This window comes from Elephas maximus, chromosome 3 (assembly GCF_024166365.1).
Source record: "Elephas maximus indicus isolate mEleMax1 chromosome 3, mEleMax1 primary haplotype, whole genome shotgun sequence".
NCBI lineage: Eukaryota > Metazoa > Chordata > Mammalia > Proboscidea > Elephantidae > Elephas > Elephas maximus.
Window position 1 is genome coordinate 212,419,263 of NC_064821.1, and position 17,541 is coordinate 212,436,803.

Genomic DNA, 17,541 nt, shown 5'->3' on the forward strand with positions numbered 1-17,541 from the left:
ATTCATTCTCCTTGGAAGGCAAATTGTGTTCACATCATAGAGTGGCTAATAATGTAAGACAGTGATTCTCAACTTTAACCTGTACGAGAATCAACTGGAGAACTTTTTGAAATACAGATTTTTGGGTCCCACCCCCAGAGTTTCTGATTCTGTAGGTCTGGGCTGTGGCCTGACAATTTGCTTTTCTGACAAGTTCCCAGATGATGCTGACGCTGCTGGTTCAGGAACCATACTTTGGCATTCACTGATGCAAAAATGTTATATATAAACAAATGCTCATGTTTCACGGCCCCAAGTGGGATGAGGCTGCTGGAGATCAGATTATGCAGTGAAGTTCAACTCAAGTTTATGATAGAAAAAGAAGAAGAAAAAGTGTAAATATGTATGGGTGATAGAGAAATGTATTATGAGTGGAAGAAAAATTGTGAGTGTTCTGAGATAGGAATTCACATGTATGGGTGTGTGTGTTGCGGGGGATTAATTGATGTGTGTTCAGGCTGTCTTAAGGGAGTGTTTGTGCAGGGAATGCTGATAAATAAGTTCTGAGTGAAACGAAAGATTTTTCTGGGGAAAAATATAAATAAGTCGATGAAGTCGCTCAGTTGACTTAAGATATCCGTTCCTTTCAATGCAGTTTTCTTATTGATAAAACACTAGTCTTTGATACTGTTTTGGCTGTCTAGGAACTGAAAAATGTTCATGTTTTATCCAAAAGGCTATTGAGAAGTATCACAATCTCAGATTCTGACTTTCATGGTGCTAGAGGACACAAATCCCACACACACCTACCTCATTGACAACTGGTGCTAGACTGGCGATTTTCTGCAGGCTCAGTTTGCTCACTGAAGGGTTTGAGTCATTGACCCAGTTTCTGAAAAGGACCAAAAATTCTTCTGGAAATGGGCTCTTGAAGAAGTTATTCAAAAGCTGAAAGAAAAACAAAAACAATTTATAAACAGATTCAAGGGCAAGGAGAAAGATTTCTGGCTCAGTCACAAAAATCAAGACATTTTTGGTAAAACTGGAACACAAGTCATGCAAAAACTCCAAATACTCATTCTTACATATAGTTCTGTGCTCATAGAAGGAGGGAGAAGTAGCAGTCAGAATAGAAAATACATGCTTTATTTTATTTATTTATACAGTGGCATCTCTAGGGTTGGTATCGCCAAGTACATAACTCATGGTGTCACCCCCCCATGTTAATTACCACAATAGCTAAAACACCAGAAAATTTGACAAAATCAGTGAGTGTAAAAACACTGGCAACAAAGAAAACTACAGCGTGTGGTTCTAGCACATGCTGATAAAACCACGTGATTCAAAGAGTCATTGCCCTTGGGTAATAATGACAGCTCTGACTAGAGGGTAAAAAACCCAGTGCCGTCGAGCCGATTAAGGTTCAAAAAGAAAATTAGCATAGAGTTTTACTCTTGTAGATATATTGATAAATGTAAGCTGGGCTTACCAAAATATTTTTGTTGTTATAATTTACCACAGGGATATTTTTACAAAAAATTACAAACTTCTGCAGAAACAGTGCACAAAAATTTTATAGACAGTCATTTTGGTGTTACCCTCTCTGACAATGTACCCAGTGCAGTCCGCATCCCCCCACCTCCCTAGTGATGTTACTATGTATATATATATACACACATATTCTTTTTTCCCTCCATTGTAGGAAACTGAGTGATTCAATTTAAATTACCTTTCTCTCCAGGGATTGTAGACAGGTGGGTGAGATCTTCAACAGTGAATGTTTATATATACTAGGAGGTCATGCATTCTATGGGCCAGTCACTGTGCTAATAAATGGGGATACAATGTTGAGCAAAATGGCATCAATCCATGACCTACGGACCTTATAAAATAGCAGGAAAGATAGATACTATACTGTGATATTATACTATGATACTACACTACACTACACTATACTAGACTACACCATCGTAGTGAAAACAGATTTGCCAACTGTGATCAGTACAAGGAAGGAAAACTACAGGAAACAACAAAAACATTTGAAGGAGTACCGAATTTAGATTGTGTAGTCTAGAATGAATTTAGAATGACAAAATGACATCTGAACTCAGGCTCGAAGGCAGTGCTGGCATTAGCTAATAAGTGTTGCATTTATCGTCAAAAAGAACATTTCAAGATCTATCCTGAAGTGCAATGCTCTCAGTGATAGGATATTATCCATATGCCTATAAGGAAGACCAGTCAATATAACTGTTATTCAAATTTATGCACCAACCACTAAGGCCAAAGATGAATCAAATGAAGTGATCAAAATGCATTGATAATTACTGGTGATTGGAATGTGAAAGTTGGAAACAAAGAAGAAAGACTGGTAGTTGGAAAATATGTCCTCGGTGATAGAAACAATGCTGGAGATCACATGATAGAATTTTGCAAGACCAAAGACTTTGTCATCACAAATACCTTTTCAACAACATAAATGGTGACTATACATGTGAATCTCACCAGATGAAATCAACTACATCTGTGGAAAGAGACAATGGAAAAGCTCAATATCTTCAGTCAGAACAAGGCCAGGGGTGTCTGTGGAACAGACCATCAATTGCTCCCATGTAAATTGAAGCTGAAGTTGAAGAAAATTAGAGCAATCCCACAAGAGCCAAAATATGACCTTGAACATATCTGACCTGAATTTAGAGACCATCTCAAGAATAGATCTGATGCACTGAATGCTAATGACTGAAGACCAGATAAGTAGTGGAATGACATCAAGGACATCACACATGAATAAAGCAAGAGATCGTTAAAAAGAGTGGAAAGAAAGAAAAGACCAAAATTGATGTCAAAAGAGACTCTGAAACTTGCTCCTGAATGTCAAGTAGCTAAAGCAAACAAAAGAAATGATGAAGTAAAAGAGCTGAAAAAAAGATTTCAAAGGGTGGCTGGAGAAGACAAAGTATTATGATGACATGTGCAAAGACCTGGAATTAGAAAACCAAAAGGGAAGAACACACTCAGCATTTCTCAAGCCAAAGGAACTGAAGGAAAAACTCAAGCCTCAAGTTGCAATATTGAAGGATTCTAAAGGGAAAATATTAAAGGACACAGGAAGCATCAAAAGAATATGGAAGGAATACACACAGTCACTATACCAAAAAGAATTGGTCGACATTCAACCATTTCAGGAGGTAGTATATGATGAGGAACCGATGGTACTGAAGGAAGAGGTCAAAGCTGCACTGAAGGCACTATTGAAAAACAAGGCTCCAGGAATTAATAGAATGCCAATTGAGATATTTCAACAAATGTATGCAGCACTGGAAGTGCTCACTTGTCTATGCCAAGAAATTTGGAAGACAGCTACCTTGCCAATTGACTGGAAGAGATCCATATTTATGCCTATTCCAAAGAAAGGTGATGTAACAGAATGAGGAAATTGCAGAACAATATCATTAATATCACATGCAAATAAAATTTTGCTGAAGATCATTTAGAAGTAGGTGCATCAGTCCATCAACAGGGAACTGCCAGAAATTCAAGCTGGATTAAGAAGAGGGTGTGGAATAAGGGACATCATTGCTGATGTCAGATGGATCATGGCTGAGAGCAGAGAATACCATAAAGATGTTTACCTGTGTTTTACTATGTAAAGGCATCCACCTGTTTAGATCATAACATATTATGGATAACATTGCGAAGAATGGGTATTCCAGAACACTTAATTCTGCCCATGAGAAACCTGTACATAGATTAAGAGACAGTTGTTCTAACAGAACGAGGGGATACTGCGTGGGTTAAGTCAGGAAAATTGCAGGACAGTGTTGTATCCTTTCACCATGCTTATTCAATCTGTATGCTGAGTAAATAATCTGAGAAGCTGGACTATAGGAAGAAGAACGGGCATCAGGATTGGAGGAAGGCTTGTTAACAACCTGCATTATGCAGATGACACAGCTTTTCATGCTGATAGTGAAGAGGACTTGAAGCATTTACTGATGAAGATCAAAGACCACAGCCTTCAGTATGGATTACACCTCAACACAAAGAAAACAAAAATCCTCACAACTGGACCAATAAGCAACATCATAATAAATGGAGAAAAGATTGAAGTTGTAAAGGATTTCATTTTACTTGGATCCACAATTAACAGCCATGGAAGAGGCAGTCAAGAAATCAAAGGACACATTGCATTGGGGAAATCTGCTGCAAAAAATCTTTTTAAAGAGTTAAAAAGCAACGATGCCACCTTGAAGACTAAGGTACACATGACCCAAGCCATGGTGTTTTCACTTGCCTCATATGCTTGCGAAAGCTGAACAATGAATAAGGAAGACCAAAGAAGAATCGATGTCTTTAAATTATGGTGTTGGTAAAGAATATTGCATATACCATGGTCTGCCAAAAGAATAAACAAATCTGTCTTGGAAGAAGTACAGGCAGAACGCTCCTTAGAAGAAAAGATGGTGAAACCGCAGCTCACATAATTTGGACATGTTATCAGGAAAGACCGGTCCCTGGAGAAGGACATCATGCTTGGTAAAGTAGACGGTGAGCAAAAAAGAGGACCCTCAACAAGATCGATTGACATACTGGCTGCAACAATGGGCTGAAGTGTAACAGTGCTCATGAGGATGGTGCAGAACCAGGCAGTTTTGTTCTGTTGTACATAGGATTGCTATGAGTCAGAACTAAGTGAATGGCACCTAACAACAGCTCTCTCTTTTCATGGGCTGGTGTGCCTAGCTCCACTGATAAGTGCCTGAAGGCACCCCATTCTGCCAGCAAGCCTCCTGCCCAAAGGTGCTCAGCTCTCTCATTCCACGGGTGGCGAGCCAAGGTCCACCAAGTGCCCAGATGCACACTACTCCACCAGCAAGCCTTCTGTCTGAAGGTGCTCAGCTTCCTCACTTTGTGGGCTGGGAAGCCCACAGAGCCATCTTCTGGTTCTGCTGCCTCTGCTTCTGCCCTTTCTCTGCCACCACTTCTCACTGCCTCTGGTATTAAAGCTCTCTCTCTGTCTCCTGGGTCTAGGAGGTTCTCAGTGCAGAGATCGCAGGTCCAAAGGACACACTCCACTCCTAGCCCTTCTTTCTTGGTGATATTAAGGTTCCCCCTTTCCACCTCCAGGATGACTCATTTTAAGCAAAACTGACCAGTCCTCTCGCTAGAGTTCCATACATCTTATTTGCATGGTCCCACCCCCACAAGGGTGCCATGCACCTTATTTGCATTATTAGCAAGCTATCCAGTTCCCTTGATGGGCTACAAGCACCTCATTTGCATAGTCCCACACATTTAGTGGGAGTTACAAAACCATGGTGAGAAAGGCCATATAAAAACAATCTATCCTGCTGCACAGGCTCATCTTATATTTTCTTCACCACCTGGAATCATGGTTCCTTTCAGTGAGTAATGTCATTTAGAAACCATTAGAAATGAATGCTAAGTGTGCTCATGGTTACTGGAATATCATTTCTGTCTGGCCATTACTTAGAGCTAGGAAAAAAAAAATTTAATCATGAGTTCATATGGGCACTATTGATATTTTCAATTCAAATTGAATATGACAGATTTGATCTTAACTTTGTACAGTTTTATATTTGTATCTCTTTTCTCTCACCTGGAAAACCATGGTGTCTAATAGCATTAATATATTTATTTATATAATTTCTGCTATATAATATGTATCAAAACCAAACCAAACCCATTGCCATTGAGTCGACTCTGACCCATAGTGACGCCATAGGACAGAGTAGAACTGCCTCATAAAGTTTCCAATGAGTGCCTGGTGGGTTCCAACTGCTGACCTTTTGGTTAGCAGCCATAGCTCTTAACCACTACTCTGCCAGAGTTTCCACAGCAACATTTAAAATCAATATTAGTATATAATACCAATAAGCCTCCTGAATAAATGTTAAGATTTCTTTATAGATATTTTTGTCCTTACCATATATCTCCCTAAGGATGTATAGTTACAGCATTATGTTCAAAACTACTTGAAGTAATTGTGTTACATATGTGGTTATGTCATTACTTCAATATACAATTATGTTCATTTGTATTAGTTTTAGGCTTTACTTGATTTCTTTTTCTTGATTTAATTTTATCCTTTCAATAATAACTATACAAGTAAAAGCTACACAAAAAAAGGTGTGTGTTATGGATTGATGTCCTCCAAAAACATGTATCAAATTGGCTAGGCCATGATTCCCAGTATCGTTTGATTGTCCACCAGTTTGTCATCTGATATTACTTCGCTATTGTGTTGTAAATCCTACCTCCATGGTGTTAATCAGGCAGAATTACAGGCAGTTATGTTAATGAGGCAGGACTCAATTTGCAATATTAGGTTGTATCTTGAGTCGATCACTTTTGAGACATGAAAGAGAGAAGTGAGCAGAGAGACGGGGAGGGAGGACCTCATTACCACCAAGCAAGAACAACCAGGTACACATGTCCTTTGGACCTGGAGTCCCTGCACTGAAAATCTCCTAGACCAGGGGAAGATTGATGACAAGGACCTTCCCCAGAGCCAACAGAGAAAGCCTTCCACTGTAGCTGACACGCTGAATTTGGACTTCTAGCTTCCTAAACTGTGAGAGAATAAATTGCTGTTTGTTAAAGCCATCCAACTGTGGTGTTTCTGTTATAGCAGCACCAGATAGCTAAGACAGAGTGCTTGAAGAGTCTTGTCATCCCTATCCACTCCATTCCATTCCTATAAATAATGATTTTCTTTAATATGTGGTCTATACTTTTCTGATTCTTCTACTAGGGAGTAAGAATATATTCTTGAATTTTTATATTATATAGTATATAATAAAATTATATATAATATGTAAAACATATACATAGTACATATACCCATTGTCATTGAGTCAGTTCTAACTCATAGCAACCCTATAGGACAGAGCAGAACTGCCCCATATAGTTTCCAAGGAGTGGCTGGTAGATTCAAACTGCCAACCTTTTTTGATTAGCAGCCAAGCTCTTAACCACTGTACCACCAAGGCTCCACATAGTACATATAGATATATATTATTCCCGAAGAATAAGTTAATATTTTATATATTTCCATAGTATATAATATATTTATTTTTCTTTCACACACAAAAAGTAACATCCTGTATACATGGATCTGCGCCTTGGTTTTTATCACTTAACAACTTCTGGAAATTACTCCATCTTAGTACATAGAGACCTTTCTGATTCTTTTTTATGGCTCTATGGTACTGAAAATACTGTGGATCTCAGGTGACTTTATTCACAGAAGTCTTCCAAAATTTTAAGGGTAATATAATTTCCAAGATCCATAAATCATTCAACAGCATGGAAAAATATCTCAAATTACTTAATCGATTTTTAAATTTAATGTAAATCCCGTATCAAAACATGAGAAAGGCAATACATAATAGATAACTATAAAACAAAATTACCTCTGAATATAGGTGTGAAAATCTTTAACAAAATGCTAATAACTCAATTTCTAAATGCCCAGAAAATTAGAATAATAGTTTTAATATTGGGTCATCTATAATAGTATATATCATTAATAAGTGATATAAGATAAACATCATGCTATTAACTATTAAAAGGTAGTCAATAGAATTCAACGTTTTAATTATGAGTAGGAATAAAATGATAATTGATAACAATCTACTTCCAAAAACAGTTAGTCATCTTATTGGGGAACCAATGGTAAAAACATATGTTATGGGAAATTATAATAGAAAAGGCCACATTCACACTAACAACAAAAAATAATACAAACCACTTAATAATAATTCCAAAATAAGTACACAAGTTTTACATAAAAAGAAAATATTGATTGAGAAGAAGAAGTGAAAATATTATAAAGATGTCATTCCTGAGACACTTAGAGCTTTAATGTACCATATTTTTACACAAATAAGGCATGTCTTCTACATTTGTTTGCCAACCATACCCTCCCCCCTCGAGGTATTTTCATAAGAACCACTATGCCAATTGTTTTTCACATGTTGCTGTAAAGAATTAGCATAGCATGCTTACAAAAATAGCCCATGGGGGAAGTGTGCAGTTGACAGATAAAGGTAGAAGGAGCACCTTATTTGTGTAAAAATATGGTAATTGCAATCATAATTTCAACCAGTTTTTTTTGTTTGTTTGTTTGCTGAACTTGTGAAAGTAATTTTAAAACTTAACTAAAAGAAGTAATACATAGGGAAGAAGGAAAAAATTTGAAAAGAAGAGAGTTGTAGAAAGTTGCTTTGCCAGACATTAAAATTTATTTTCAAAATACTATACGTCGACAGTGTGGTGCTTCTACAACAACAGAAAATTAAATGGAACCTAATAGAGTACCCTCAGAAGACCATAATATGTGTGCGTATATGAAATAAATAAATGATTAAGGTGGTATTGCCAATGAGTGGTGGATTTAAGGCTTATTTAATAAAAGATGTTGGGACAGAGACTTATTTAGAGCAAACCAAAGTTAGAGCCTCACCTCAGTATACCAAATAAACCCCATATGAAACAAAAATTAAATGTAAAAATTAATACAGGTGTACCTCATTTTGTTGTGCTCCACTTTATTGCACTTAGCAGATATTGTGCTTTTTTACAAATTGAAGGTTTGTGGCAACCCTACATCGAATAAGTCTATCAGTGCCATTTTTCCAACAGCTTGTGCTCACTTCATGTTTGTGTCACATTTCATAATTCTTGCAATATTTCAAACTTTTTCATTGTTATTATATCTGTTGTGGTGATCTGTGATCAGTGATATTTGATGTTACTATTGTAATTGTTTTGGGGCACCACGAATCGCTCCCATATAAAATGGTTAGCTTAATCCATAAATGTTGTGTGTGTTTTGACCGCTCCACCAACTGGCCGTTCCCCAGTCTCTCTCCCTCGCCTCAGGCCTCCCTAATCCCTGAGACACAACAGTATTGAAATTAGGCCAGTTAGTAACTCTACAATGGCCTCTAAGTGTTCAAGTGAAAGGGAGAGTTGCATGTCTCTCACTTTAAATCAAAAGCTAGAAATGATTAAGCTGAGAGGGGAAGGCATGTTGAAAGCTGAGATAGGCCGAAAGCTAGGCCTCTTGTGCCAAACAGTTAGCTAAATTGTGAACACAAGGAAAAGTTCTTGAAGGAAATTAAAAGTGCTCCTCCACTGAAAACATGAATGATAAGACAGTGAGACAGCCTTATCGCTGATAAGGAGAAAGTTTTACTGGCCTGGGTAGAAGATCAAACCAGCCACAACATTCCCTGAAGCCAAAGCCTAATGCAGAGTAAGGGCCTAACTCTCTTCATTTTTATGAAGGGAGAGAGAGGTGAAGAAGCTACAGAAGTAAAGTCTGAAGCCAGCAGAGGTTGGTTCATGAGGTTTAATGAGAGAAGCCATCTTCACAACATAAAAGTGCAAGGTGAAGCAGCAAGGGCTGATGTAGAAGCTGCAGCAAGTTCTCCAGAAGATCCGGCTGAGATAACTGATGAAGGGGCTGCACTAAACAACAGACTTTCAGTGTAGACCAAACAGCCTTATACTGGAAGGACATGCCATCTAGGACTTTCACAGCTAGAGAGGCTTCGAAGGACAGGCTGACTCTCTTGTCAGGGGCTAATGCTGGTGACCTTACACTGAGGCCAATGTTCATTTACCATTCCAAAAATCCTACGGCCCTTAAGAATTATACTAAATCTACTCTACCTGGGCTCTAGAAATGGAAAACAAAGCCTGGATGACAGTACATCTGTTTACAACATGGTTTAATGAATATTTTAAGCCCACTGTTTAAACCTACTGCCCAGAAAAAAAGATTCCTTTCAAAATATTCACTGCTCATTGACAATGCACCTGGTCACCCAAGAACTTTGATGGAGATGTACAAGGAGATTAATGTTATTTTCACACTTGCTAACACAACATCTGTTCTGTAGCCCAAGGGTTGAGGAGTAATTTCAACCTTCTAATCTTATTATTTAAGAAATACATTTCTTGGGAGGTGGTGCCAAGATGGCAGAATAGTCAGATGGTTCCTGTGGTCCCTCTTATAACAAAGTGAATTGATTATATATGACAGCCTAAGTGCCCTGATCATCAAAGACAAAGTTGAGGAGTTGGACTGAGTGGCAGGGGGAGGGAGAGACAGTTCAGAAGCAGCAAAAAAGTACCAGTTGTGAGGTAGCAAGCACCCTGAGGACTGCGTTGACCGGTGCACCTGGGCTGAGGAAAGTGGGCTTAGGACGAGTTTCACCATGTAGGGAGAGACTGGGAGATGGAGAGTCTTCACAAGCCTCCAGAAACAGGGGGAAGCAGTGCTGGAACTGTGAAGGTTAAATGCAATGCCTAACCTACCGAGTGGGATCAAAATAACCCTTTCCTCTCCAGAGAGCTTCAAAGCAGAGAAGCGCCACTTTCCCCTCACCCACCTCCCTCCTGCTCTGCTCTGCTCTGACACCAATCTAGCAGTATTCAACAACTGCCATGCCCCCTAAGCTGGAATTAAGGGCTATGTGCGCCCAAACTAATCTCGTGGCTTCAAAAAATCACCACACCCTCTAAGCCCAGAACTCAGGGCAGGCACTGTCCCTTTGCCTAGGCACTGGCATAAGGGGTCTATGGACTTCTAATCCCTTCATCCCTGCCTAGACCAATGTGGGCTGATTCAACAGTGTAATGGATTGAATTGTGTCCCTCAAAAATATATGTCAACTTGGTTAGGCCACATGTGGTAGTTCTCCATTTTGTTATTTCCCTATGTATTGTTAAAGCCATCCACTTGTGTTATTTCTGTTATGGCAGCACTAGATGCCTAAGACAAAGAGCATAGGTCTTTATTAGCATAGAACAACAGGGTATATACCTGAAGCCTATTTTCAACTGCAGCAGCCTAGGGGGAGTTGCAGATTCGTAATTTTGACGCCACCCTGCCAATTAAGCAGGGTCCTCACCCACCCACATCAGGGGCCTGAGAACTGTTGGTTTCACCTGTTCCACCTACCACCAATGACAAGGGCCTGAGAATAAGTGGGTCTCCAGTCCTTACAGCCAACAGCATTGGGTGTCCAAAGTCTGGCTGCAAAACCTGCCCACCTATGTGCTCTAGGGGACAGGGACATGCCTTCCACCCAGGCACTCAGGGGCACCCATCAGACCCCTGCATTGCTCAGCACATAGCCCACTACTACAGCCAGATACCTGCACCTGCTCCAAACACCCTTATGCGGCTGTGCCCATCTAGGACTGTAGGTCAGAGTCTGCACCACACACCTGGTGACTGACAAGCTGGACACCCGAGCTGAATCCGTGCAAGAAAAGTGAACAGACTCCTGGGCTCACACACCTAGTAGCTGCTCTAACCACCTGGTGACAGGATGTGAGAGCTTCAAAGACACCAGTAACCAAAGTAGCTCACACACCCAGCCTACTTGGACATATCGAAACAAAAGAAAAAGCTAGGACACAGTAAGCAAGCATACAATAAATAAACATAATAACATTGGTGGCTCAGAGACAACAGTCAATATCAAATCACATAAAGAAGCAGGTCAAGATGGCTCCAGCAGGTGACCAAAACAAAGAATCAGGAAACCTTCTGGAGAAAGAGAAGGTCTTGGAATTGCCAGATTACTAGAGTTAGAATTCAAAAGATTAATATATAGAGCTCTTCAAGAGATCAGGAAGGAGATCAGGCAAAACCCAGACCAAGCCAAGGAACACACAGACAAAGCAATAGAGGAATTCAGAAAAACAATACAAGAGCAGAACAACAAATTTAACAGGTTTCTAGAAACCACAGAGAGGCAGGAAATAGAAATCCAAAAGATAAACAATAAAATTTCAGAATTAGACAACTCAATAAAAGGTCATAGAAGGAGAACTGAGGCAATGGAAGTCAGAATTAGTGAGACTGAAGATAAATCGTTTGACACAAATTTATACGAGGAAAAATCAGAAAAAAGAATTAAAAAATATGAAGAAATTCCAAGAATTATGTAGGACTCTAAGAGGAAAAATCTATGAATGATTGGAGTGCCAGAACAGGGGGAGATAACAGAAAATACAGAGAGAATCATTGAAGATTTCCTGGCAGAAAACTTCCCTGATATTGTGAAAGATAAGAATAGGTCTACTCGAGAAACTCATCAAACCCCACACAATGTAGATCACAAAAGAAAGTCACTAAGACATATTATAACCAAACTTGCCGAAACCAAAGATAAAGAGAGAATTTTAAGAGTGGCTAGGGATAAACAAAAAGTCATCCACAAAGGACAGTCAATAAGACTAAGCACTGACTATTCAGCAAAACCATGCAGGCAAGAAGGCAATGGGAGGACATATATAAAGCCCTGAAGGGAAAAAAGAATTGTCAGCCAAGAATCATATATCCAGCAAAACTATCCCTCAAATATGAAGGCAAAATTAGAGCATTTCCAAATAAACGGAAGTCAAGGGACTTTGTAAAAACCAAACCAAAATTACAAGAAATATTAAAGGGAGTCCTCTGGCTAGAAAACCAACATTATCAGGCAACAACCCAAGACTAGAACACAGGACAGAACAACCCAATGTCCACCCAGACAGGGAAGTTGCAAAAATAAGTCAAAGCTAATGGACAGAAAATAGGGAAACAGAGACATCAATATGTAAATAATGACAACATTAAAACAAAAAAGAGGGACTAACTAGTACAGTCATAGAACTTTCATACAGAGGAGAAGTTAAGGCCATATCAAGAAATAAAAGATTGGTTTAAACTTAGAAAAATAGAGGTAAATTTTAAGGTAACCAAAAGCAAACAAATAAATCTAGCCATCAAAATCAAAAAAAAAAAGAAAAACATAAAGACTTAGCAAACACAAAATCAACAATAATGAGAAAGATGAAAAAAAACATAAACAAAAACAACTCAGCACAGAAAATTAAGTGGAACAAAGAAACTGTCAACACCACACACACACACACAAATAATAATAATACATCAAAATAACAGCAGTAAACTCATCAAACTCACACCTATTGATAATTACACTGAATGTAAATGGACTAAATGCACCAATACAGAGACAGAGTGGCAGAATGGATGAAAAAAAAATTTCTTAAGGCTATAGCTACCATAGATAGTGACTCCTCTGATGGATGTGGGTAAATTGAAAACATTCTGGAAAGGATTCATCATTATAGATACCATTAAGAACACTGATTCATGGGAGGACAAGCTATCAACATTAACAGAAGTTTGGAAGAAGCTGATTCCAACTCCCATGGACGACTTTGAGGGGTTCAAGACTTCAGTGGAGAAGTGACTGCAGATGTGGTGGAAAATGCAAGAGAGTTAGAAATAGAGCTTGAAGATGCAACTTAATTACTACAATCTCATGATAAAACTTTAAGGGATGAGGAGTTGCTTCTTATGAATGAGCAAAAAAAGCGGTTTCTTGAGATGGACTCTACTCCTGGTGAGGATGTTGTGAACACTGTCAAAATGACAACAAAGGATTTAGAATATTACATAAACTTAGTTCATAAAGCAGCGGCAGGGTTTGAGAGGATTGACTCCAATTTTGAAAGAAGTTCTACTGTTAGATAAAATGCTATGTAAATGTAATATTCTAAATCCTTCGTTGTCAAAGGATTATATTGTAGGTAAAGGAGAGATTAGTTAGTTCAAAAAATGAAACTTTAAATTAGCCATAAACATATTTTAAAAATATTCAACCTCTCAAAAATTGAAAGTGAAGGACAAATAAAATCAACCACAAAGCATTGCACCTACCTGTCACACTGGAATGCCCTCAAATGGTGGCAACTGTTGGGAGAGTAGCACACCCCTAAGCTGCCACATAAGCATTAAAATCCTTAACCTTGAGAACATTTATACCCTTTAGTTATATACCAGACAAAAAAATTTAGGCATAAAAATCTAAACTCCAGTACTATTTATATTGCTAAAATATTAAAAATAACATGTATATGTAAATAAATGACATGGCATCAATGGTATTAATGATAAGGCCAAAATAAGGTAAAATACGTAGATTTTGTGCCCAGAACGACTAAAGGCCAAGTGACCTCACGGTCTACCAGACCACTGAGGATTCCACAGAAGTTGAAATAAAGAAAGTGGTGGAAGAATGTGGGCAGCACTGAGTACTTGGAAAGCCAGGTATGCCAAGCTCCGATAGCAGCAAGCACCGTACTCATGATGTGAGGGGCAGTTGGGTTTCATTAAACAGCATCATTCGCCTTGATGTTGTTGATATAAATTTTACCTACTTTGTAAATTTCTTTTGGATTACTTTATACCCATTGCCATCAAGTCGATTCTGACTCATAGCAACCTTATAAGTCAGAGTAGAGCTGTCCTCTAGGGTTTCCAAGGAGCGGCTGGTGGATTCAAACCGCCAAACTTTTTGGTTAGCAGCTGAGTTCTTAACCACTGTGCCACCAATTCTCCTGGATTACTTTATAGGAGCTCTAATTTACGTCATGTTGAAGCTGTTTAATATTTGTACATACTTAAAAGGCAATACAATAAAAATAATGAGAAATGCAAATGGGCTAAGCAAATTTGGAAGACAGTTGTGATTTTTGTTACTACAATGGTAAGTTAACTTGATTTACATATCCTTCAAAAAGGTTTAGAAGTAGACAGAATAGTACATGGGTATATCTTTTACAGTTTTTAAAGTATTTTGCTGAGGACGATTCTTGAAATAATCTCATTTTTTTTTTAATATTGGGTATCAAGCCTTAGGTAAATAACTGCCTTTTACAGTATCACTTTTATAGTAAAATTAGGTGACTCAGTTTTGGACACTTGTCATACCCCTAACTCTTGGTAAAAACCCACACTCAGAGAAGGCGGTGAGAAGGCAAAGTGTTAAGGTTGAAGACGCTAAGGGAATGAGAACCCAGTTGTGCACAGTCTTCTGATAGAACTCACTTCAGTGAGGAATATGGCTGTGATGACACTGTCTTCTGACCTTCTAGGACCTTCCACTGAGAGCTTGTAGAGATAATGCAAAGTTTCTGGAAACTGTGGAAAGCGATAGTTACTGAGAGCTCTGGAAAGAAAATTGAGATGTTGAGTTAGCAAAGAAGAAGAAAACAGGTTCTGCATTAGCAAGTGCTAACGGTGGTAAAACCTACGAGTCATCATCCGCATCTCTTGCTCCATCCAGATGCACAGGAGCATCTTCCCTAACTCGAGGTGTGCTGTAGCCCCACTTTGAACGGGAGAATTGCATACACATGGATCCTTGACACCATCTCTTTTCTTAATGTCACTCCTCTTTCCTGTTGCCCCATCCTTCAGCACAGAACAGAATGTACTACGTTACTGCAAGTTCCTATCGACTGCTCCCAAAGCAAGAGAAAATAAATACCTAGTGTTCAATCCCAGACGGTCATGCAGGTCACTTTTGTGGTCTGGGACCAAACCCTTCCTTTGACTGATATAACAAAGAAGAGCTGGCAAGTTTGGGACTACCCTGGTTTAGTCAAGAGAAGAGGGGGTGAGTTCTGAGTCACTAAACCACTCTCCATAACCCACTGGGCAGTGGCCAGGCTCACAACTGAATGGACATGCTGGCCACCTGGATCAGGCTGGGAAAGATAATGTGACAGATATTCCATTTCAAGACTCCAGGTTCGTACTCTAAACCAGTACTTCTCAAACTTTAATGTAATACAAATCAGCTGGGGATCTTGCTAAAATTCAGTTTCTGAATCATTAGGTCTGGGGTAGGGCCTGAGTTTTTGTATTTTTAACAAGCTTCCAGTAGATGCTGTTGCTGCTGGTCTGTGGCCCACGCTTTGAGTAAGACAGTCCAAAGGCACCAAGGATAGAGTGGCTGTAACTAATGGACAGTTGCAGGGTGCAGATGTGCTCCACTTTAGGACAGAGGTGTGTTTCTGAAATGTTGTGCAAATTGGGTGCCATTTTTAAAGCACCAAGAGTACAGAGACCACATAGGCTGTACTTTCTGGGTCAGTTACAACTTTAAATGGACTCTTGTGTTGTCAAGGTCATGCATCTTGATTCTTGATCAGAAAATCTGATTCCTATCATCAGGACCTTGTTATTCAATAAAAGGCTAACTAGAAAAGCTCTCTTTCTAATATAAGAAAAACAAAAATCCTTTCCTATTATGATTCCCCAAATTTATTTGGCTTATTGATCTCAGGTTTTATCAGACCCTTTAAAGTGAGAGCACATCTATAATTGCCTGATGTCTGCAGGACAGGGATCGCTTACAAGCAGAGCGGGGAAAAAAGCATATCTAAAAGAGAAACCTGTTCTGTGGAGGCAGGGAAATGGGGTCTCTGTATCATCAGGTAAAAGGGGAAAGAAAAGGAAGAAGTTTCCAAGATAAAAACCAAAATCAAACCCAACCCATTGCTGTCGAGTTGATTCTGACTCATAGTGACCCTATAGAACAGAGTAGAACTGCTCCATACGGTTTCCAAGGAGCACCTGGTGGTTCTGAACTGCCGACCTTTTGATTAGCAGTCGTAGTTCTTAACCAATCAAATGGCGACTCAGTTCATTAGGAGTGCCTTGGGCACTGCTGTGCCTGCTGCTTGTACTCCAGCATGGCCTAACTGAAGAAAGAGAGAGGAGGTGCAACCGAGAACCCTGCACTGAGCCCCCTGTTCTTACTTGGCAACAAAGTGGACCCGTCGATGGTGAAACAGCACTTCGGAAAATTGGCTCCAGCAATCCATATTCTGAAGAGCAGTGTCCACCTCTTGCAGTCCAGAACATTTCAGCAGGATTCTCAGGGCATCTCTGGCAAAGCTAAGGCCCCAAAGGAAAACAAATTCATGGCCTGACAGTGACCCTCACATAAGTAAGTAAATGTGACCTACCTTTTTTTATTTTGGGGAGGATGCAGGTTTTGAGAAAGGGGATGTTTCATAGAGGGTGAGTGCTAAATAGCCTCCATCTTCCTGAATTAACAAATAGTACATGGGGCGGGCAGTGGAGGCATAAATTGTTATATTAAAATTGCAGCATGTAAAAATCATAGACGGGCTTATTGGAGACAGTTGTTAAATGACGGGATGACTAGTTAATGGTGTCTATCAATTTTCTTCTTTGAATGTCTTAAATACATAGGATATATTTCACCTAGTTGGAATAATACAGTATATGTTTGCTTGGGGGCCAGGGAGTGGAGTAAACAATCTTCATAGGTCTGACTGTGTCTTAGAAGTTCACATCACACAAGGACAAATAGCAGACAGTTGGGTCCAGATTCTTCTGGAGAGCAGAGAAGCCCAGGTACTCACTTGGGCAAAGGGAAAGGACAAGACTTCCCAGCCCCTCCTCATTGTGCGTGGCAGAACAACCGCATGCCGTCATAAACCTATGCTTCACATCACCAACCACATGCCATGTTTACACTTCCCAAACCACACAAGTGCACACTGTTGTATGTGAAACGTACAGTAACCACGAGAGCTTGCTACAGGAGAGTGGTGCAGAGCTGGAACGTGACTGGCTCAGGTTCTAACGCTCCTGCCTATTGTCTCCCGTCAATGGCCTCTCATTGATGG

At 39.4% G+C, this 17,541-nt stretch overlaps 1 protein-coding gene across 1 annotated transcript in view; it reads right to left on the reverse strand.

Annotated features, from left to right (window-relative positions):
• Positions 1–17,541, reverse strand: part of MROH9 (maestro heat like repeat family member 9) — a 107,273-nt gene that overhangs the window by 32,891 nt on the left and 56,841 nt on the right. Inside the window, exons 13-15 of the mRNA XM_049875725.1 lie at positions 16,643–16,780; positions 14,924–15,044; positions 790–927 (exon numbers count right to left, since the gene is read on the reverse strand). Of these exons, the coding sequence (XP_049731682.1) occupies positions 790–927; positions 14,924–15,044; positions 16,643–16,780 (397 nt within the window). The remainder of the gene's footprint in view (positions 1–789; positions 928–14,923; positions 15,045–16,642; positions 16,781–17,541) is intronic.